Here is a 23703-nt window from a genome sequence, read left to right on the forward strand (position 1 = left end):
TGTGTGTGTTTTTAATCTCCTTTTCCATGCTGCTTGTAATTTTCCTTTGACCCCCCCCCCCACCACCACCACCCACCACCTGGCTAGTGGAAATCTCCTCCCTTCAGCACCGAGATAGGAAGCCACGCCTGGAAACAGAGCAAGGCTTTATCTGCCTCTGAGATCATTCATTCTGGCCCAAGCGGCGATCGGGTGGTGCAGAAGTTTTTTGAACGGCGCTGAGAACAATCGCAGGGGACCCGTGTGGGACTCGGAAGGGAGACCTACCGTGGGAGAGGCCTGCGGCTTGCCGCTGCTGGAGGAAACTTCCGTTCCAACTTAGCAAAAAAAGCCACTGGTTGTACAGCTGGCTGTCCTTTCATAATTCCGTGTAAGTTCAGGGCATTCGCTGTCCTCCGCTCTCATCCGTGATGCCTCACGCAATGTAAGTCTGATTGCGCGGAAAATTACTTTATGCGCCTTTTCTCTTTCTTTAAGAGCTCTTGCGGGAAGGTCTAGGGAGGAGAAGAATGAAAGCAAACAGAGAAGGGGCCTCAAACGCTTTTCGGTGCCGAGGTTTGTTTGCGCTTCAGCAGCACTGAGCGTTCGTCTAGATCCGTCACTGAGACCTTTTCTTCTTCTTCCTGGTGGAGGAAGAAAGCAAACCCTTTCTTGCATTTCCCCCTTCCCCGCCACCATTAGTAGTAATGGGGAGGGTCAGTGCTTTAGAGCAGGGGTGGCCAAACTTGCTCCACACAGAATAAATGTCAGGTGTCTGAGAGCTGCCAGACATGAACATCAGATGTCTGGGGGAGGGAAGGAAGGAAGGAAGAAGATACTGGATTTATATTCCGCCCTCCACTCCGAAGAGTCTCTGAGCGGCTCACAATCTCCTTTCCCTTCCTCCCCCACAACAGACACCCTGTGAGGTAGATGAAGATATTGGATTTATATCCCGCCCTCCACTCCTAAGAGTCTCAGAGCGGCTCACAATCTTCTTTTCCTCCCCCCCCCCACAACAGACACCCTGTGAGGTAGATGAAGATATTGGATTTATATCCCGCCCCCCCCACTCCGAAGAGTCTCAGAGCGGCTCACAATCTTCTTTTCCTCCCCCCCCCACAACAGACACCCTGTGAGGTAGATGAAGATATTGGATTTATATCCCGCCCCCCCACTCCGAAGAGTCTCAGAGCGGCTCAGTCACAATCTCCTTTACCTTCCTCCTGCACAACAGACACCCTGTGAGGTGGGTGGGGCTGAGAGGGCTCTCACAGCAGCTGCCCTTTCAAGGACAACCTCTGCCAGAGCTATGGCTGACCCAAGGCCATTTCAGCAGCTGCTGAACCCATATGGTATTTCCATCCCCCCTCCCTCCAGTGTTGACTTCCCCGAAGTTATAGATTTAAGTTCAATACTAAAGGTACTACTAACTGATCAAAGTTCAATATAAATTTTTTTTTCTCATTAATGCTAAAAAATTGTCCAATGTCTTTTTACATTCCACTCTTTCTCCATATATCCTTTAAATTTCTTCCACTCCTTTTTGAATATCTCTAAATCATAGTCTCTTAGCGTTCTAGTTAGCTTGTCCATCTCACTCCACGATAAAACTTTCACAGTCCAGTCCCATTTCTCTGGTATTTTTTCTTGTTTCCATAGCTGCGCATACAATGTCCTAGCAGCTGAGAGCAAGAACCAAATTAGAGTCCTGTCTTCCTTTGGAAATTTTTCTAATTGTAATCCAAGCAAGGACGTCTCTGCAGTTTTCTTGAAGTCATAACCCCAAATTTTGGAGATTTCTTGTTGTATCATCTTCCAGTACTCTTTCGCTTTTTCACAAGTCCACCACATATGAAAGAAAGAACCTTCATGTTTTTTACATTTCCAACATCTATCCGACATTTTCTTGCTCATCCTAGCCAGTTTTTTCAGAGTCATATACCACCTATACATCATCTGGTATTTTTCCAGGTCTTCACATCATACATCATCTTAAAACAGTTCTCTTTTATACTCTGACAAGTTGAGATCTTCTCCGTTGTGAACGTCAACTGTACAACGTTCTGCCTGTAGAGGCCAAGAAAGCTCTCCCGGCTTTCCGCAAACGGCAAAGCAGGATTATTCAAGAGGGCTTTTTGTACATGGAAATAGGACTGAAAGGAAGGTGCATCGATAAAGGGATAGGAACTGTGGAATGTACTACTCGTCCTGCTACCTATCGCTCCAGGCTAGTGCATCATGTCGAAAAGCATACGCTCCGTTTCATCTCTGTTTGAGATTTTTGTTGGCTTTCAGGTTTCGGTCGTCCGAGCTCTATTGTATTGTTCGTTTGGTGTCCCACCCTGAAGATTGCATGTGATTTTCATGGCGTAACCTACCTTGCAAGAACGGATTGTAAATATCCTAATAATGACAATGAGGATGATGTATGGATAAACATATGGAGCAGAGGTCCATCAGTGGCTATTAGCCACAGTGCATTGTTGGTTCTCTCTGTCTGGGGCAGTGATGCACTGTATCCTTGGTGCTTGCGGTGGGGGGCACAGTGGGTGGGCTTCTGGAGTTCTGGCCCCGCTGGTGGACCTCCTGATGGCACTTTGTTTTGTTTGGGCCACTGTGTGACACAGAGTGTTGGACTGAATGGCCCATTGGCCTGATCCAACATGGCTTCTCTGATGTTCTTATGTGACACAGAGTGTTGGACTGGATGAGCCATTGGCCTGATCCAAAATGGCTTCTCTTATGTTCTTATGTGACGCAGAGTGTTGGAATGGATGGGCCATTGGCCTGATCCAACATGACTTCTCTTATGTTCTTATGTGACACAGAGTGTTGGACTGGATGGGCCATGGGCCTTATCCAACATGGCTTCTCTTATGTTCTTATGTGACACAGAGTGTTGGACTGGATGGGCCATTGGCCTGATCCAACATGGCTTCTCTTATGTTCTTATGTGACACAGAGTGTTGGACTGGATGGGCCATTGGCCTGATCCAACATGGCTTCTCTTATGTTCTTATGTGACACAGAGTGTTGGATTGGATGAGCCATTGGCCTAATCCAACATGGCTTCTCTTATGTTCTTACATTCTTGTTGTGGTTGAACAATACTTGGAAGAGGAGAAGTAGGAAGTGATAGAGAAGTTGGAAGTTGGACCTCTGCCTGAGACGCTGAAAACTAATGGAGAAGGGCTGTGGCTCAGTGGCAGAGCCTCTGCTTGGCATGCAGAAAGTCCCAGGTTCAATCCCCGGCATCTCCAGTTGAAAGTATCAGGCAGGAGGTGACGTGAAAGACCCTCAACCTGAGACCTTGGAGAAGCTGCTACTAGGCTGAGTAAATGATACCGACTGGATGGTCTGATTCAGTAGAAGACAGCAGCTTCATGCGCATTCATGTTAGAAGCACGGTTTTAGGGAGAGGGCTGAAGTTCAGCAGTAGAGCATCTACTTGGCATATAGAAGGTTCCAGATTCAGTCCCCGGAATCTGGCAGTAGATGATGTGAAAGACCCAGGGCTTTTTTTGAGCAGGAACGTAGATCTGGCTGGCTTTGTGTAAGGGTGGGCATGTGGCCTAATATGCAAATGAGATCCTGCTGGGCCTTTTCTACAAAAAAAAGCCCTGTGTGAAAAAAATGGTGGCATCGGGGGTGTGACCTACTATGCAAATGAGCTCCTGCTCACACAAAAAAAACCCTGTGTGAAAAATGGTGATGTAAGGAGGTGTGACCTAATATGCAAATGAGCTCCTGTTGGACTTTTCCCACAAAAAAGGCCTGTGTGGGAAAATGGTGTTGTCGGGGAGGGGGGGGGGGGTCTGGCCTAATATGCAAATAAGCTCCTGCTGGGCTTTTCCCACAAAAAAGGCCTGTGTGGGAAAATGGTGATGTCAGGGGGTGTGGCCTAATATGCAAATGAGCTCCTGCTGGACTTTCCCTACAAAAAGAAGCCCCGGAAAGAACTCTATTTCAGACCATGGGTAGCAGCTGCCAGTCTGAATAGACAATACTGACGTCCATAGGCCAAGGGTCTGATTGAGTATATGGCAGTTTCAGCTTCATCATAGGCCGCCCCCATTTTGGGGGAGGGGAGGGAAGGAGGAAGAACTTTTCTCTTAAATGTGTTTTAGCGAGCAACTGCGTCCAGTAACCTCCGCTGCTGCTTCTTTGCTCATGCAAATTCTCACCACCTTCATTTTTTCATTTCCCCGGCAGACCATCTATGACCTCAGACTTCCAGCATTACAGTTTCAGGATGCCAAATATTGGATTCCAGAACCTGCCTCTCAACATATACATTGTGGTCTTCGGGACGGCAATCTTCGTCTTCATCCTCAGTTTGCTTTTCTGCTGCTACCTGATCAGGTAAACGGGCCGCCTCCCTTGCTGACTGGCACATGCCCAGTTCCTGTTCTTATACGCCGACCGAGTGGATTCACGCCGCTGTCATCGGTTGCTTTGGGCTGCCTTTTTTGTTTGGTCTCAACCTGTCCCAATCACTTTGTACTAGACCAGGGGTGGGGAACGTTGGCTCTCCAGATGTTTTTTTGCCTACAACTCCCATCAGCCCCAGCCAGTATGCTGGCTGGGGCTGATGGGAGTTGTAGACAAAAAACCATCTGGAGAGCCAACGTTCCCTACCCCTGTACTAGACTATCTGGACGCCTTCTGGTTCCACAAATTGATTTAGCACCTGTTCAGATCCACGTGCCCACATCCTTTCCTGTAAGTTTCCTTTATCTACCCACGGTTAGAACGAAGTTGCTGAATTAGAGTCATGGAGTCCTAGAGTGGGAAGGGTTCCCCGTAGAGGCCATCTAGTCCAACCCCCTGCTCAGGGCAGGATCAGCTCAGAGCTTCCCTGACCAGCGTCCATCCAGCTGCTGCTTCAAGACTGCCGGTGGGGGTGGGGGAGCTCACCAACTCCCTCGGAAGCTGGTTCCACCGTTGAGCAACTCTGCAAAAAAATAAATAAATCCTAATAATCCAGCTGGTACCTTCGCGCCTATAATTTCCGCCCGTTCTTGTGAGTCCTCTGCTCTGCTGCCGGGAGGAACAGCTCCCTGCCCTTCTCTGGGTGACAACCTTTCAAATCCTTCAAGACAGCAATCGGGTCTCCCCCCCCCCCACTTCTTCTTCAGACTGAACGTTCCCAAAGTCCCTCCGCGTTGGGGTTGGTCTCGTCCTGCAAAGCACGTTCTTTCCTAGTCCAGAAAGCTTCCAAAATCCCTTTCTCCCTTTTCTTTTCTTTGGGTTGCTTCGGCATGCGTTTGCCAGTCTTCGGGCTGCGCTTGGCGCTTGGGAGCTTCTTTGCAGAAAAATAACGCAGAGTGAATTTGCAGACGCCGAGGCAGCCTTGTATGAGGAAATCCCACTAGCGAGGGCTTTTTTTGTAGCAGGAACTCCTTTGCCTATTAGGCCACTCCTCCCCTGATGTAGCCAATCCTCTTGGAACTTCCAGGAGGCCCTGTACTAAGAGCCCTATAAGCTCTTGGAGGATTGGCTACATCAGGGGTGTGTGGCCTAATATGCAAAGGAGTTCCTGCTACAAAAAAAGCCCTGCCAGTAATATATCACAATCCCCATGTTCAAGATGCCTGTTAAACCATTTGCAAGACCTGTAGATTTGGGCCACAAGGATTTTTAGAGGATCACAATGTGTTTTTATATATATACACACACACACAAAGTGGACAGCCAGTTTAATGTAGTGGTTAAGTGCGCGAACTCTTATCTAGGAGAACCGGGTTTGATTCCCCACTCCTCCACTTGCACCTGCTAGCATGGCCTTGGGTCAGCCATAGCTCTGGCAGAGGTTGTCCTTGAAAGGGCAGCTGCTGTGAGAGCCCTCTCAGCCCCACCCACCTCACAGGGTTTCTGTTGTGGGGGAGGAAGGGAAAGGAGATTGTGAGCCGCTCTGAGACTCTTCAGAGTGGAGGGCGGGATATAAATCCAATATCTTCTTCTTCTTCTTCTTAATTTATATATATATACTAATTTATATATATTGATTTATATATAATATATATATATATATTTATATATGTGTGTGTGTGTATATATATATATATATATACACACACACACATGCACAGACACACGCACACACATATACACATACACACACACTCAGAAGAGCCCCGTGGCGCAGAGTGGTAAAGCTACAGTCCTGCAGTCCTAAGCTCCGCTCACAACCTGAGTTCGATCCCGGCGGAAGCTGGGTTTTCAGGTAGCCGCTCAAGTTTGACTCAGCCTTCCATCCTTCCGAGGTCGGTAAAATGAGTACCCAGCTTGCTGGGGGGAAAGTGTAGATGACTGGGGCAGGTAGTGGCAAACCACCCCGCAAAAAGTCTGCCGTGAAAATGTTGTGAAAGCAACGTCACCCCGGAATCGGAAACGACTGGTGCTTTACCTTTATATAGCCCAGGGAGACTACCTTTACCTTTATATATATATACTCAGTAAAATAATGGAATTATGTGCAATTCAATATATATAATTCCATTGTTTTACTGAGACCAGGGTGAGTCCCACCATTGCACAGCAAAGTTAAGTTTTTAACGGCAAGGATCCTGCATGGATGGTCAGACTGAGAAGCCATGCAGAACGATTCACAATAACTGGGCGTACAAGAGCTTTGCAGCCAGGATACAGGATTACAGTCAAAGATTCCAGGGTGGGTGTGTTTCCTTTCCTTATCCTCCCTTCATCCTAAAGGTTTGGTGGCAAAGGAGGAAAAAAAGACCCGTGTTTTGCTAACTCTTTTCTGTATACAGTCAGGCAGGAGCAGAATTTGCAAACCCGTTAAAGGGAATGAAACAGCATTCTCTTCTTTTTACTTTTTGCCATTGATGTCGTCTGCCCTATTCCCTCCCCCGTCGCTGCTCCAAATCTTAACATATATACCAGCTGTGCGGCTGACTTCCTTCTCTACTTCAGGCTCCCCAAATGGTCCCCGTTTGCCTGTTCTGGTTGGCGCCCTGATCGCTGGTTTCTGTCTTCTGTGACACCTCTGAGAAATGGTTTTAATTTCCCCCCTTTTGAAGGGGAAACGATGCATTCAGTCACTCTTTGACGGCGCTCTTGACGTCCTGCAGTCTTCGTTCTTTGCAAAAGCGGGTGCAGGAAATGCTTTGCTTTGATGTGCCAGGCAGGTTTTAGCATGCGGCCGTTCGGAAAAGTAATTACATTACACTTGGAGGGGGGGGGTCTTCCCCGCTCCGGCTTGGAAGGTTTGGCTTGTTTTATTTTCTTAAATGCTTGGCGGGTGTTTGGAGCCAGTTTGGTGCAGTGGTTAAGTGTGCGGACTCTTCTCTGGGAGAACGGGGTTTGATTCCCCACTCCTCCCCTTGCAGCTGCTGGAATGGCCTTGGGTCAGCCATAGCTCTTGTAGGAATTGTCCTTGAAAGGGCAGCTGCTGGGAGAGCCCTCTCCACCCCACCCACCTCACAGGGTGTCTGTTGTGGGATAAGGAAGGTGAAAGAGATTGTGAGCTGCTCTGAGACCCTTCGGAGGGGAGGGCGGGATATAAATCCAATATCTTCATCTACCTCACAGGGTGTCTGTTGTGGGGGAGGAAGATAAAGGAGATTGTGAGCCGCTCTGAGACTCTTTGGAGTGGAGGGCGGGATATAAATCCAATATCTTCTTCTTTCTGTAGCCTTTTTCAAAAGATGTCAGCTCATTTCATACTCCGCTCCTCTGTATATAGGTTTTATTTATCTTATTAATTGATTGGTTTTTGAGAGCCAGTTTGGTGTAGTGGTTAAGTGTGCGGACTCTTATCTGAGAACCGGGTTTGATTCCCCACTCCTCCATTTGCACCTGCTAGCATGGCCTTGGGTCAGCCATAGCTCTGGCAGAGGTTGTCCTTGAAAGGGCAGCTGCTGTGAGAGCCCTCTCTGCCCCACCCACTTCACAGGGTGTCTGTTGTGGGGGAGGAAGGTAAAGGAGATTGTGAGCCGCTCTGAGACTCTTCGGAGTGGAGGGTGGGATATAAATCCATTATCTTCATCTCCCTCACAGGGTTTCTGTTGTGGGGGAGGAAGGGAAAGGAGATTGTGAGCCGCTCTGAGACTCTTCGGAGTGGAGGGCGGGATATAAATCCAATATCTTCATCTACCTCACAGGGTGTCTGTTGTGGGGGGGGGGGAGGTAAAGGAGATGGTGAGCCGCTCTGAGGCTCTTTGGAGTGGTGGGTGGGATATAAATCCAATATCTTCATCTCCCTCACAGGGTGTCTGTTGTGGGGGAGGAAGGGAAAGGAGATTGGGATCCGCTCTGAGACTCTTCGGAGTGGAGGGCGGGATATAAATCCAATATCTTCATCTACCTCACAGGGTGTCTGTTGTGGGGGGGGGGGAGGTAAAGGAGATGGTGAGCCGCTCTGAGGCTCTTCGGAGTGGGGGGCGGGTTATAAATCCAATATCTTCATCTCCCTCACAGGGGGGAGGAAGGGAAAGGAGATTGGGAGCCGCTCTGAGACTCTTCGGAGTGGAGGGCGGGATATAAATCCAATATCTTCTTCTTCAATATCTTCTTCAAGACTTTTAAGATTCTTTGGTGTGAACTTATATCTCCTTTCCCCCTATGCGCTGTACTATATTATTGCCTATATTAGATTTGTCAAAATCAATAGACATTGTAACTAAAAGATTTATGGCATAAAATATTATAATGTTGATGGTGTTTAGTTTAAATATAATAATAATTGACAATTTATGTATTTTAACAAAATATTGTTGATGCAGACTTGTACTCTTTGGAAGTATTTCCTATACAGAAAAAGATTAATATGTACTTTTATTTTCTATCCCCCCCTTATACTTTATTCCTAATTTCTTGAAACTAATAAAACTTTTAAAATTCAAGCTGGGTATTCATTTGACCGACCTCGGAAGGATGGAAGGCTGAGTCAACCTCAAGCCGGCTACCTGAAAACGCAGCTTCTGCCGGGGATCGAACTCAGGTCGTGAGCAGAGCTTAGGACTGCAGTGCTGCAGGTTTAACATTCTGTGCCACGGGGCTCTTAGGCAATGCAAACCACCCTGTAAAAAAAGTCTGCTGTGCAAACGTCGTGATGCAACATCACCCCAGAGTCAGAAACAACTGGTGCTTGCACAGGGGACCTTTCCTTTACCTTTATAGCACCTGTTACCCTGTCAGGTAGGGCTTTTTTTGTAGCAGGAACTGCTTTGCATATTAGGCCACACACCCCTGATGTAGCCAATCTTCCAAGAGCTTACAGCAGGCCCTGTAAGAAGAGCCCTGTAAGCTTTTGGAGGATTGGCTACATCAGGCGGGTGAAGCCTAATATGCAAAGGAGTTCCTGCTACAACAAAAACTCCTGCCACCAGAATTGAGCCCTGTGGCGCAGAGTGGTAAAGCTGCAGTACTGCAGTCCTAAGCTCTGCTGAATTCGATCCCGGCAGAAGCTGGTTCAGGTAGCTGGCTCCAGGTTGACTCAGCCTTCCATCCTTCCGAGGTCAGTAAAATGAGTACCCAGCTTGCTGGGGGGAAAGTGTAGATGACTGGGGAAAGCAATGGCAAACCACCCCGTGAAAAGTCTGCCGTGAAAATGTCGTGATGTGATGTCCACCCAGAGTCGGAAATGACTGGTGCTTGCACAGGGGACTACCTTGACCTTTTTAATATCTGAGCTAATTGTTTGGGATTCCTAGTCCTACAAGGGCAATACCTTTCATGAAGTCCCTTTCTGCACTCAGGTTTGATCCAAATTTTGCAGGCACTCAGTCTGCCTGCTACAGATCCGCATCACCTAAATCGATTCTGCTTTTAAAAAATTTGCTTCGCACCTTTTCAAACAAAATGGTGTTATCTGTGGATTTTTAGTTCTGCATTTGCATTGTTTAATGCGATTCTGGGCTATATTTTTCTTTAAAAACTAGCGTTTTGTGGTTCTATAGGTTGTGCGCTGGATGGTGGTGTGTCTGCAATATTCCCCTTAAGCTCGATACATTTAACAAAACTAACTTTACCTTAGTTTAAAAGTATCAATTGTATTCCCCATGTCTTTTTTTTTGGTAGCAGGAACTCCTTTGCATATTAGGCCACACCCCCTTGAGGTAGCCAATCCTCTAAGAGCTTACAGGGCTGTTAGTACAGGGCTTACTGTAAGCTCCAGGAGGATTGGCTACATCAGGGGGTGTGGCCTAATACGCAAAGGAGTCCCTGCTACATAGAAAGCCCTGGTTTTCCCTCATCAAAAACCTCTACAGATTCTTTCATCATGTTGAAGACAGGGCCGTGTCACGGCTGAACTCAGAGGCGTCACTAGGGTGGGTTGCACCCTGGGGTGTAACTGATTCAAGTCACCCCCCACATTGGGCATCACCCCTTTTGGAGGGCTGCGTCACCCCCTCCGCACACAACCCCGCCCACTTCACATGGCCCCTCCCTCATGCACCCTCTGGTCACATGACCAGCCCCCGTAATCCAAGATACCAGTTTTGCAGCATTTAAGTTTCCCCCACTCACCCACACGCTTTTAGCTGAGCCGGTGGCAGCGCGGCCCCGGTTTCAGAATCCCGGCCAGCCCACACACAGCAGCAGCGTTCTAGTCCCAGGGCCAGCCCCTTCCTGTTGTGGGGGTCATGGGTCAGTGTCTGGGGCCAATGAGAATGCTCTGGGGGAGGGCCGATGGCCCCCTTGGCCCCGCCCTAGTGACGCCGCTGGCTGAACTGCGATCCCCATACAAATTAAAATTAGAAGTTAGATCGCTATGGAACGCACACTGAGATGTAAATTAACACAACATGCTTGCATTTGATGCAAACTACGGAGGTTTGGGGAGGAGTGCGGAAACCCGAAGGAAAAGTTCTGCAGTTAAGACGTAGGTCCGAATCTGGAGAAAGCTCCAGGCCAAAACAAGTTTTGAGAACTGAATGGCAACAGCACGGTGAAAGTGGTGTCGGTTCACATTCGCGGAAAGCAAATGCAGAAGCTAGAAGAAACCACGAGGCAAGACAGAACTGAAGGCGGTATGTAAAGTAGAAGGTAGCTTTGAAGCACAAAGCAGAGGGGGGGGGGGTTTATAGCAGGTACTCCTTTACGCCTTAGGCTGGACCCAGGGCCGTAGCCAGGATCCCACAGCAGGATTTGTTGTTTAGGGGGGCCACCTGATTTGTTGGCCCTCGGCTCTTGGCGCTGTGTCAGCTGCCTCAAGTCCCACAAGCCAACTCCCCTCCACCTGTATTCTGCACGCTGTGTTAGGGAAGGGGAGAGAAAAAAACCTAAAAGACCTGCAGCGATGCTACTGCTTGTTCAGAGTGGTGAGCAAAGGAGACAGATTGGGGGGTCCTCCAATGGAGGGGCCATACAGTTAGAAGGGGGGGTTGAAAGGATAGGCCTGGCTCCCCCGGGCCCCACTGTAGCTACGGGCCTGGCTAGACCCCCCCCCTTCATGTAGCCAATCCGCCAAGAATTTACAGGGCTCTTAGTACAGGGCCTACTGTAAGCTCCAGGAGGATTGGCTACATCAGGGGTGTGTGGCCTAATATGCAAAGGAGGTCCTGCTAGAATTCCTTACAGGGCTCTTCGTACAGGGCCTACTGAGAGCTCCAGGAGGATTGGCTACATCAGGGGGTGTAGCCTAATAGGCAAAGGAGGTCCTGCTAGAATTCCTTACAGGGCTCTTCGTACAGGGCCTGCTGTAAGCTCCAGGAGGATTGGCTACATCAGGGGTGTGTGGCCTAATATGCAAAGGAGGTCCTGCTAGAATTCCTTACAGGGCTCTTCGTACAGGGCCTGCTGTAAGCTCCAGGAGGATTGGCTGCATCAGGGGATGTGGCCTAATATGCAAAGGAGGTCCTGTTAGAATTCCTTACAGGGCTCTTTGTACAGGGCCTGCTGTAAGCTCCAGGAGGATTGGCTACATCAGGGGTGTGTGGCCTAATATGCAAAGGAGGTCCTGCTAGAATTCCTTACAGGGCTCTTCGTACAGGGCCTACTGAGAGCTCCAAGAGGATTGGCTACATCAGGGGGTGTGGCCTAATAGGCAAAGGAGGTCCTGCTAGAATTCCTTACAGGGCTCTTCGTACAGGGCCTGCTGTAAGCTCCAGGAGGATTGGCTGCATCAGGGGATGTGGCCTAATATGCAAAGGAGGTCCTGTTAGAATTCCTTACAGGGCTCTTTGTACAGGGCCTGCTGTAAGCTCCAGGAGGATTGGCTACATCAGGGGTGTGTGGCCTAATAGGCAAAGGAGGTCCTGCTAGAATTCCTTACAGGGCTCTTCGTACAGGGCCTACTGAGAGCTCCAAGAGGATTGGCTACATCAGGGGGTGTGGCCTAATAGGCAAAGGAGGTCCTGCTAGAATTCCTTACAGGGCTCTTAGTACAGGGCCTGCTGTAAGCTCCGGGAGGATTGGCTACATCAGGGGTGTGTGGCCTAATAGGTAAAGGAGGTCCTGCTAGAATTCCTTACAGGGCTCTTCGTACAGGGCCTACTGAGAGCTCCAAGAGGATTGGCTACATCAGGGGGTGTGGCCTAATAGGTAAAGGAGGTCCTGCTAGAATTCCTTACAGGGCTCTTCGTACAGGGCCTACTGTAAGCAGTCAGAGGATTGGCTACATCAGGGGTGTGTGGCCTAATAGGCAAAGGAGTTCCTGCTACAAAAAAAAGCCCTAGCACAAAGAAAGGATCAAACGGATAGTGTAGAAAGGGCTTAAAAGGATCCAAGCCTCCTTTTGGTTTCATGCCTTCTAGAATAGCGGCAGTGCTTCTTGGCTTCTTCGGACCTTGTAGGCTATAAATAGGGTGCTTCGGGAACTCAGAAACATCCTGACACAAACATACATTCCTTCTCACTCTCTCTTTCCCCACCTTTGGAGTATAATTTAACACAGAGGTGCTGCTGTTGGCGATAATACCGTCCCGAAGTGCATGGAGGGAGGTTAATGATGTACCAGGTTTCTTCATTCCAAGGGGCGTAGAGCAGGGGATTCACCCCTGATGGTACCTGAATGTGAAAAACCACGCCTCCAAGCCCCGTGTTCAGGAGTCGCTGCTGTGAACCAAGATTACTTATTGTGCAAATGGTTTTTTTTTTCCCAGTGCTCTTTGAGGCATGTTTTTGTGGAAGGGAAAAAGGGGCATTGAGTTCAAAGGATCTTCCTTGGTTCAAAGTTTGTTTAGGATTGCAGCTTTTAAAGGAATTTCTGGTATAGTTCCTAGACAACTGGGGTGGGTTGGGGGGTTGGACTGTTTGTTCTTTATGGGGTTTTTTTAATATTTAAAATGTGCTTTAGCTGCCTTTCTTCCTACAGTTCTCAAGGCAGCTTACAATATTAATAAAATACATATTTTGTAAAAGATTCGGGGGGGGGGGGTTGTTGGTTGCTTCATTTGCTTTGTTTTTAAATGGAGAATTTTCTCTGCTTTCTCCATCATCATTCAGTCCTATCAGTGTGTTCCCAGAGTGACTTATTGCTTGAATTGGGGATCCCCCAAAGTGCCGTGGCACCTGCCGACATCTTTCCTGGCACCCACCAATTGTTTTTCAGACAGTGGGCAGGACCAGGTGGGGCTTTTGCTCAGCAAGGTTTCTGATTGGCCATCAAAGGTTTGATTGGCTGCGCAGATTTTTAAAAAATGTTACTTTGGTGGCAGCTGCCGCTACATCCCATGAATTGTCACTGTGCATTTAAAACTAAGCTGCGGCAACCATTTTGTGGCTGGCTTCGCCTCCAGCGGCAGCCATTTTGTTGCTGTGTCTACCACACTGGGTCTGAATTCCAAAGTTCCCCAAAGCCTCAAAAAGGCTGCAGACTCCTGGCCTCATTATTTGCCCTTTTTAATCCTTTACTAATATTTCAGAGAGAAAACAAATAAAAGGAATAAGTTAAAGTAACAACATGCAACACTTCATGGATTTAAAATTGTCCTTGTAGCCGCCTCTAAAAGCCATCTCGAACCAGTATCTGCATCAGTTCTGCGAGTTCGGGAAAATATTCGGTCAGCCAAATGTCCAGCAGAAGAGAGTTCCAGCTGCAGTCACTGAAAAGGCCCCTGTGGTTCTGCGAGTTTGGGAAAATATTCGGTCAGCCAAATGTCCAGCAGAAGAGAGTTCCGCCTGCAGTCACTGAAAAGGCCCCTGTGGTTCTGCGAGTTCGGGAAAATATTCGGTCAGCCAAATGTCCAGCAGAAGAGAGTTCCGCCTGCAGTCACTGAAAAGGCCCCTGTGGTTTAGACGTGGTTCCGGGAGGGTTAAATGTTGTTCAATTGTTTTTAATAGAGGAGTTTTATGGTCTTAACTATTCCTGGACTTTGTGTACAAGGTCGCCGTCTGTAAGTAGAAGGCTGTGTTCCCATTGGAATGAGGCTTTGATGTCCGTTCACTGCCAAGGGTTGTAGTCTGAGAAGAAGCTATGTGCTAAACTTGCAAGAGGAGAAGGGATCCTAATATTTACTATGAAAGCAGCTGGGTAATGCAAAAGCAATTCAGTCCAAAGGTGAATAAATAGCCTTCTAGAGTGCCCTGCAACAGCTGCTTTTCAGCTCCTTCAACTTTATAGCCTGTCTTTGTACTTAGGAGCTATTTAATGTGTTGATAGATCCAAACAGGTAGCCATGTTGATTTGAAGCAGCAGAACAAAGTTTGAGTCCTGTGGAGACCAGGGGTGTCGAACATGCGGCCAGGGGGCCCCTGAGCAACTGGCTGTCATCTGCTTCCTTCTCCCTCTCTCTTGCTTTCCTCTGCATAGCAGCTTGCTTTGCAAGGCTTGCTCAATCGCACAGGAGCTACAGAGCAAAGCCTCTGTTTTCTCCATTGACTGAGGCTCCTCCCTTGGGGAAGAAGGGGGAGGGGTAGCTTGCTTTGCCAGCCCCTCACAATCGCACAGCAGAGCTACTGAGCCAAGTCTCTCTTCCTTCTATTGGCTGAGGCTCCTCCCCGTCCTGGTCCCCCAGAGAAGGAAGGAAAGATCCAGATCTTCCTTTTCTCAGTTCCCTGGATCCCATGGCAGAGATACAAAGAAAACACCTTTAAGACCAACGAGTGCTAATGTTTTAAGCATATTTAAAGCTTTTTTTTTTAAAAAATAATCTTTAATTGTGTGTGTCCATTATAAAGTTTATATCTCTGCTACCGAATCTTAAATACGTACACACATGGCCCACTCCTGACATGGCCTGGCCCGACAAGGTCTCATTTGGAGAGCCAGTTTGGTGTAGTGGTTAAGTGTGCAGACTCTTATCTGGGAGAACCGGGTTTGATTCCCCACTCCTCCATTTGCCCCTGCTAGCATGGCCTTGGGTCAGCCATAGCTCTGGCAGAGGTTGTCCTTGAAAGGGCAGCTGCTGGGAGAGCCCTCTCCAGCCCCACCCACCTCACAGGGTGTCTGTTGTGGGGGAGGAAGGTAAAGGAGATTGTGAGCTGCTCTGAGACTCTTCGGAGTGGAGGGCGGGATATAAATCCAATACCTTCATCTACCTCACAGGGTGTCTGTTGTGGGGGAGGAAGGTAAAGGAGATTGTGAGACGCTCTGAGACTCTTCGGAGTGGAGGGTGGGATATAAATCCAATACCTTCATCTACCTCACAGGGTGTCTGTTGTGGGGGAGGAAGAGAAAGGAGATTGTGAGCCGCTCTGAGAACAGATTTGTGCGTACTTAAATCCAGCAACTGAAGCCAGGACCATACAAGACGCTTCTTTCTGCAAACCTGAAAAAGTCCTAGGTTTGCAGAATGAGGAGTTAAGCCTCCTAAAATAATAGAAGCAATGCTTCTCCCTTTAAGAAACAAATTTGTTCTTAGGGGCTGTTGCTACCCAACCACAACAGTATTGTCAGCCTTCAGGTCTTGGTTTCTGTCAGTAAAAGGGAGAGGAGGGGGGAGGACCTTTTCTCATGCTGTTTTGGCCTTTGAGGGAGGATTCACTGAGGCCAGGCCCAGCAGCAACTCCAGGGGGACTTGATACCACATGACATACATGATTTACTCAGGAATGGCTTTGCTACAGTTCAACAACAGCCGCCCAATAAAAGTTCATGTGTTGTAGTGGTTAGAGTTTCACACTAGGATCTGGGAGAGCCAGGTTTGAATCCCCATTCTGCTGAAGAAGCTCCCTGGGTGACCTTGATTCAGTCATACCCTCTTGTCATTGTTGTGGTAAGGATATGAGGAGGGATGGTGGGTCATGGGGAGGGATGGTGGCTCATTGGTAGAGCATCTGCTTGGTAAGCAGAAGGTCCCAGGTTCAGTCCCCGGCATCTCCAACTAAAAAGGATCCAGGCAAGTAGGCATGAAAAACCTCAGCTTGAGACCCCGGAGAGCTGCTGCCAGTCTGAGTAGACAATACTGACTTGGATGGACCGAGGGTCTGATTCAGTAGAAGGCAGCTTCCTATGTTCATATATGTTCATATGTCTAAGGGGAGGGATGGTGGCTCAGTAGTATAGCATCTGCTTGGTAAGCAGAAGGTCCCAGGTTCAGTCCCCGGCATCTCCAACTAAAAAGGATCCAGGCAAGTAGGCATGAAAAACCTCAGCTTGAGACCCCGGAGAGCTGCTGCCAGTCTGAGTAGACAATACTGACTTGGATGGACCGAGGGTCTGATTCAGTAGAAGGCAGCTTCATATGTTCATATATGATAAAAGGGTGGCCAGAAGAACAATGTGAGCAGCTTGGAGACCCAGTCAGGGTATGAATGAAGTAAATAAACAATAAAGATAGCCAGAGATGTGGGGTAGATAAATCGTAGGCTGGTTGATGAGAGGGAAGGAGAGAAGGAAGCAGGGAAAGATGAGGTTATGGGGGTTGCCGGAAGGAGGGGGGGACACTGCAAGGTGGGTGATAACAGGGGGATGCATTGTGCCCTCTGCAAGTCCTTGTGAGTTCCCTACTGTACAACTGGGCCTAGTAGCCAGTAGCATGCACTTGATCCCAGTCCAACTACGGGTACTACATCCCTCACCCATCCTTTTCCTGGTAAAGATGGCTGCGGGGAGGGAAGTAGAGAAAGCTGAAGATGGTGAGTGGTGGATACAGGTACATTTGGTGTAGTGGTTTAAGAGCAGCAGATTCTAATCCGGGAGAACTGGGTTTAATTCACCATTCCTCCGCATGCACCTGCTGGTGTGAACTTGAGTCAGTCACAAGTTCTTTCAGAGGAGTTCTCTGGAGAGAGTTCTCTCAGTTCCATCTGAGAGCCAGTTTGGTGTAGTGGTTAAGTGCGCAGATTCTTATCTGGAAGAACCGGGTTTGATTCCCCACTCCTCCACTTACACGTGCTGGAATGGCCTTGGGTCAGCCATAGCTCTCGTAGGAGTTGTCCTTGAAAGGGCAGCTGCTATAAGAGCTCTCTCAGCCCCACCTACCTCACAGGGTGTCTATTGGGGGGGGGGGGAGGGTAAAGGAGATTGTGACCCCTCTGAGACTCAGAGTATAGGGTGGGATATAAATCCAATATCTTCATCATCATCTACCTCACAGGGTGTCCGTTGTGGTGGGGGGAAGGGAAAGGAGATTGTAAGCCACTCTGAGTAAAGGGTGGGGTATAAATCATATCTCTTCTTCTACATTGGCTGGTGGGTGAGAAGGAAGCAGGGAAAGGGGAGAGGTGATGGGAATTTCCAGGGAAAGGGAGGAGGAAATAGTGGTGGAAGGGAATAACTTGCCCACCAGCAAGTCCTTGCATCTGGTTCCTCGCTTGTAATGATCTAGTATCCATTTTTGATGCAGCCATTGAATTTTTTAAAAAATTAAAAGAACTGATTTTTCAAAAATCTTCATTGTCTGGTCGTCACTTGGAGGCACATTTGATCCCCCAGAGGTGACCGTACTAATGGCTCTTTACCAGGGTTCTTGGGCTTATTTAAAATTTGTCGTGTTCTCTTCCTCCTCCCTCCCCCAGCAAAGCCACAATGTGCTGTGTGTGTGTGTTTTATGACATTCTTTGTTGCAGGATACGTCTTCCTTCCCCCGCCCCCACTGCAGTGGGAGCAAGATCAATTATTTCCAGTCTGAAATGTTGCCCAGATTAAACAAATAATTAGTTGTTCTCCTTTGCAAAGCAAAAGATGCAGTATCTCCTTGTCCCACATGGTACGTCGATGCTGTTTCTCTTTCCCCGTTCAGCACGTCCTTACACTGATTCGTAGCGATTGAACAAAGATTCGGACTCCTCCTTCCACAAAGATGCCGTTCTGTCGCTGGGTACAGAAAGAGAGCGTCTGGTCTTAGAATCCTGTGTCAGACTTCATTTCAATTCATGTGTAGTCTGTTTTGTTTGGTGGTTTTCATTCATAGACTAGGAAGAGACTTGCGCATCCCTTTTCAGACACATGGTACGGTCTTCAGGGAACCAGCAAAGAATTTACATGAGAGGATTGCACGTTTGCATCAAGATCTCTCTACATTTGGAAAGCCACTACCTTAATAAGAGCTTCATCGCCCACAGAACATAACATAATATGTCAGCAGTCATAAGAACATAAGAGAAGCCATATTAGATCAGGCCAGTGGCCCATCCAGTCCAACACTCTGTGTCACACAGTGGCAATTATATACACACACACACACACACACAGTGGCAATAGCCACTGATGGACCTCTGCTTCATATTTTTTTCTAAACCCCTCTTGAAGGTGGCTATGCTTGTGGCCGCCACCACCTCCTGTGGCAGTGAATTCCACATGTTAATCACCCTTTGGGTGAAGAAGTACTTCCTTTTATCCGTTTTAACCTGTCTGCTCGGCAATTTCATCGAATGCCCACGAGTTCTTGTATTGTGAGAAAGGGAGAAAAGGACTTCTTTCTCTACTTTCTCCATCCCATGCATTATCTTGTAAACCTCTCTCATGTCACCCCGCAGTCGACGTTTCTCCAAGCTGAAGAGTCCCAAGCGTTTCAACCTTTCTTCATAGGGAAAGTGTTCCAGCCCTTTAATCATTCTAGTTGCCCTTTTCTGGCCTTTCTCCAATGCTATAATATCCTTTTTGAGGTGCGGCGACCAGAACTGCACACAGTACTCCAAATGAGACCGCACCATCGATTTATACAGGGGCATTATGATACTGGCTGATTTGTTTTCAATTCCCTTCCTAATAATTCCCAGCATGGCGTTGGCCTTTTTTATTGCAAACGCACACTGTCTTGACATTCTTGGTGCCTGGGGGGGCACAGTGGGAGGGCTTCCAGAAGTCATCTCATAATCTAATACTGAGCAATCTGGACTCATAAGAACATAAGAGAAGCCATGTTGATCAGGCCAATGGCCCATCCAGTCCAACCCCCCCCCCAAAAAAAACAGGCACCATCAGGAGGTCCATCAGTGGGGCCAGGGCTTCTGGAAGCCCTCCCACTGTGCCCCCCCAGGCACCAAGAATACAGAGCATCACTGCCCCAGACAGAGAGTTCCAATAATACACCATGGCTAATAGCCACTGATGGACCTCTGCTCCATATGCTTATCCAATCCCCTGTTGAAGCTGGCTATGCTTGTAACCACTACCACCTCCTGTGGCAGTGAATTCCACATGTTAATCACCCTTTGGGTGAAGAAGTATTTCCTATTATCCGTTCTAACCTGGCACCGCCTTCATAAGAGTACTTCCATTTGAGTTGGAAGAATACATGTTTGGAAATCCGTAACACCCCAGGTTTCGATAACCAGTGCAGTAAATTAGGCTGAACGCAATTAATATTTTTATGACTTCAGGTTTTGAGAACCAGTGCAGTAAATTAAGCTGAATGCAATACATATTTTTATGACCTCTCGAACAAATAACACTTTGTTCAGATTGTGGGGGGAGGATATTTCATTGTATTAAATGTAACCTCATCAAGATGGGGAGCGAATATTTCATTGTTATCAAATGTAACTTCATCAAGATAGGGAACGAATATTTCATTGTATTAAATTCAACTTCATCAAGATGGGGGGGGGCGAATATTTCATTGTATTAAATTGACCATCAAAATGGGGAGCGAATATTTTGTTGTATTAAATGTAACTTCGTCAAGACGGGGAGTGAATATGTCATTGTATTAAATTCAACTTCATCAAGATGGGGAGTGAATATTTCATTGTATTCAATTCAACTTCGTCGAGATGGGGAGTGAATATTTCATTGTATTAAATTCAACTTCATCAAGTTGGGGAGTGAATATTTCATTATATTAAATGTAACCATCAAGATGGGGAGTGAATATTTCATTGTATTAAATGCAACTTCATCAAGATGGGGAGCGAATATTTCATTGTATTAAATGTAACCGTCAAGATGGGGAGCGAATATTTCATTGTATTAAATTTAAGTTAATCAAGATGGGGAGCGAATATTTCATTGTATTCAATTCAATTTCATCAAGATGGGGAGCGAATATTTCATTGTATTCAGTTCAACTTCTGAAGCAGCAGCAAGTCCATCTGTCAGTCTTCTCTTTCCCTGTGTTTGCTTAATACAGCTAGGCTGTTATTGCCTCCCTCTCCTATCCCCCCTACTCCCGTGAACTTCCCACGAACAAAAACAAAAGATTCTTAAGGCAAGGGAAAGAAAGGTTGTCTAATTGACTGGTTGTGTCCACTGTTTAAAAAGCCAAATTTGAAAAGGTTACCATTAAGTAAAGTTGTTAACGCCGAATGCTACAGTCGTGATTCCGTGACAACTAGGTACCACACTGTAAAATATGTTGGCCCTTCTCCCTAGATTGGGGGATTGTTGGTTGCTTCATCGGATGGGGAATTTAAGGCCCAGTCTACCCAAACAGTCAGTCGCATGGTTAAAAGCCTTTTTGGAACACAGGCAGCATCACACGTCCCATGAAAGAACCCATCTCAGAAAGCCAGCAATTCAGGGGAGAATGCTGGGGTGAAACCATTCTCCCTGATATCTAGCTTTCTATCTGCAGGGATTTTGGGGAAGTGTAAAGTGTTGCAACTCCTGCTGTCTTCAGCTTGAAGTGGTGCAAACCAGGAACAGTTTTACTTTGTGATCAGCTGTTAGAGTAGGCCAGTCTGAGGGTCATTATGTTGGTATTTGTGTAATATTTTTATCCCTGTTCATATATTCTTCCCTTTTGTTTCTTTTGTGGTTTCCAGGCTTCGACATCAAGCCCACAAAGAGCTCTATGCTTACAAACAGGTGAGCCATTCCTCCCACACTCTCTCTTTTTAGGATATGCTCTCTCCCACAAACAGAGGCTGAATTTTTGGGCAGAGATGGTCCAGGGAGGAAGGGTGGCCAGGCCTGTAGCCTAACACAGGAATATAAGAAGAGCCCTGCTGGATCAGACCAGTGGTCCATCTAGTCTAGCATTCTGTCTCACACAGTGGCCAACCACTTCCTCTGGAGGTGCAACAGCAGGGCATAGAGGCTGAGGCATTCCCCTGATAAGAACATCAGAAGAGCCCTGCTGGATCAGACCAGTGGTCCATCTAGTCTAGCATTCTGTCTCACACAGTGGCCAACCACTTCCTCTGGAGGTGCAACAGCAGGGCATAGAGGCTGAGGCATTCCCCTGATAAGAACATCAGAAGAGCCCTGCTGGATCAGACCAGTGGTCCTTCTAGTCTAGCATTCTGTCTCACACAGTGGCCAGCCAGTTCTTCTGGAGGTGCAACAACAGGGCAGAGAGGCTGAGGCCTTCCCCTGATAAGAACATCAGAAGAGCCCTGCTGGATCAGACCAATGAGGGTCCATCTAGTCCAGTCACACAGTGGCCAACCAATTCCTCTGGAGGGCCAACAACAGGACAGAGAGGCCGAGCCCTCATAAGAACACAAGAAGAGCCCTGCTGGATTAAAGCAGTGGTCCATCTAGTCCAGCACCCTGCCTCACACAGTGGCCAGCCAGTTCCTCTGGAGGCCCGACAACAGTGATTTGGATGCAACCCACTTTTTCTAGCCTCCCAGCAAGCCTCACGCCAATGTTGTGATGGGTCTTTGTGCGGACACGGCATTTGAATCGCTGCAACTAAAACCTTTTGTTCTTTGAAGCTAAGAAGTCAGGTGGGTATTTTTTGTGGGACCGTTCAGTCTTGGCAGGCATAAATCGTGTTTGCAACTACTACATCTGCCGCCCTGTTTCCTCTGTTGTTGACGTCTGCTTCTTCCCTTGCAGGTTATTCTAAAGGAAAAAGTAAAAGAACTGAACTTGCACGAGGTAAGCTGGCTTCTCTCTTCTTTTTCACCCTCCCCCATGAAGACATGCACTAGCTTTACAGTGTCATTAAGGGAGCCATTGCTCCCGCATATTGAAAGAAATGGTCCTCTGTATGTGGCCAGTGGGAAGGATGTCCAAGAGATCTTTCCTTGGCTTTGAACATATTCAGGCATCGCCCTGATGCCCTGAGTTGAATGAGCCCTGCAGACGTCATATCAGAAGTCAACAGTGTGATGCAGCGGCTAAAAAGGCAAATGCAATTTTGGGTTGTATTAACAGAAGTCTAGTGTCCAGATCACGTGAAGTGATGGTATCACTTTATTCTGCTCTGGTAAGACCTCACCTGGCATATTGTGTTCAGTTTTGGGCACCACATTTTAAGAAGGATATAGACAAGCTGGAACGGGTCCAGAGGAGGGTGACGAAGATGGTGAGGGATCTGGAGACCAAGTCCTATGAGGAAAGGTTGAAGGAGCTGGGCATGTTTAGCCTGGAGAGGCGGCAGCTGAGAGGTGATATGATCACCATCTTTAAGTATGTGAAGGGCTGTCATCTAGAGGATGGTGTGGAATTGTTTTCTGTGGCCCCAGAAGTTAGGACCAAAACCCTCTCTCGGCTTGACTTCGCGAACGAAGATTTAAGAAAGGTGCAGTAGTCCACATCTGCTGCTGGTGGCTGACAAGACCAATGCGGGACAGGCAGGTCCGGCCACAGTGGCTGCAGGGACCAAAACCAGTGGGTTGAAATTAAATCAAAAGAGTTTCCAGCTGAACATTGGGAAGAACTTCCTGACCGTTAGAGCGGTTCCTCAGTGGAACAGGCTTCCTCGGGAAGTGGCGGGCTCTCCTTCCTTGGAGGTTTTTCAACAGAGGTTAGATGGCCATCTGACAGCAATGGGGATCCTGTGAATTTAGGGGGAGGTATTTTTGAGTTTCCTGCATTGAGCAGGGGGGTGGACTATAGATTACCCTGGGGGACCCTTCCAAATCTTTTATGATTCTGTGGAGTGATCTCATCCAGGCCAGAGGACAGAACTGGGTGTCTGGGGCTTCTCTAAGAAGTGCTGAATTGTGACCTCTTGGCAAAGGAAGTTTTGACCTCAAAAGCTCATTCCCTGGAGATCTTGTTGGTCTCTATGGTCCTTCTGGACTCAAATGTAGCTGTTCTGCTACAAAACAAGATGACTATAACATCTGGAGCAGAGCTCTATCAGTGGCTCTTAGCCACAGGGTATAGATGAAACTCTCTGTCTGGGGCAGTGATTCTCTGTATTCTTGATGCTGGGGGGGGGGGGCACCTTGGGAGGGCTTCTAGTGTCCTGGCCCCACTGGTGGACCTCCTGATGAAACCTGGTTTTTTGGCCACTGTGACATTACTAGATGGGCCATTGGCCTGATCCAACATGGCTTCTCTTATGTTCTTATGACTACCCTCTGAAAATATCCTCTCAGTGTACGTGTTACTGAGTAATTTGCTTCCAGAAGGGATGGTTTGACTAGAGGGGCCATGGCTCAGTGGTAGAGCATCTGCTTTGCATGCAGAAGGTCCCAGGTTCAGTCCCGGGCATTTTCAGCTAAAAGGACCAGGCAGTCAGTGATGGG

At 47.8% G+C, this 23703-nt stretch overlaps 1 protein-coding gene across 1 annotated transcript in view; it reads left to right on the plus strand.

Moving 5' to 3' along the window:
• The window catches only part of RNF24 (ring finger protein 24), an 81042-nt gene that overhangs the window by 52851 nt on the left and 4488 nt on the right, over positions 1-23703 (plus strand). Inside the window, exons 2-4 of the mRNA XM_060247472.1 lie at positions 4195-4344; positions 21040-21082; positions 22061-22102. Of these exons, the coding sequence (XP_060103455.1) occupies positions 4195-4344; positions 21040-21082; positions 22061-22102 (235 nt within the window). The remainder of the gene's footprint in view (positions 1-4194; positions 4345-21039; positions 21083-22060; positions 22103-23703) is intronic.

The sequence above is a fragment of the Heteronotia binoei genome, chromosome 9 (assembly GCF_032191835.1).
Source record: "Heteronotia binoei isolate CCM8104 ecotype False Entrance Well chromosome 9, APGP_CSIRO_Hbin_v1, whole genome shotgun sequence".
In the NCBI taxonomy this organism is placed as follows: domain Eukaryota; kingdom Metazoa; phylum Chordata; class Lepidosauria; order Squamata; family Gekkonidae; genus Heteronotia; species Heteronotia binoei.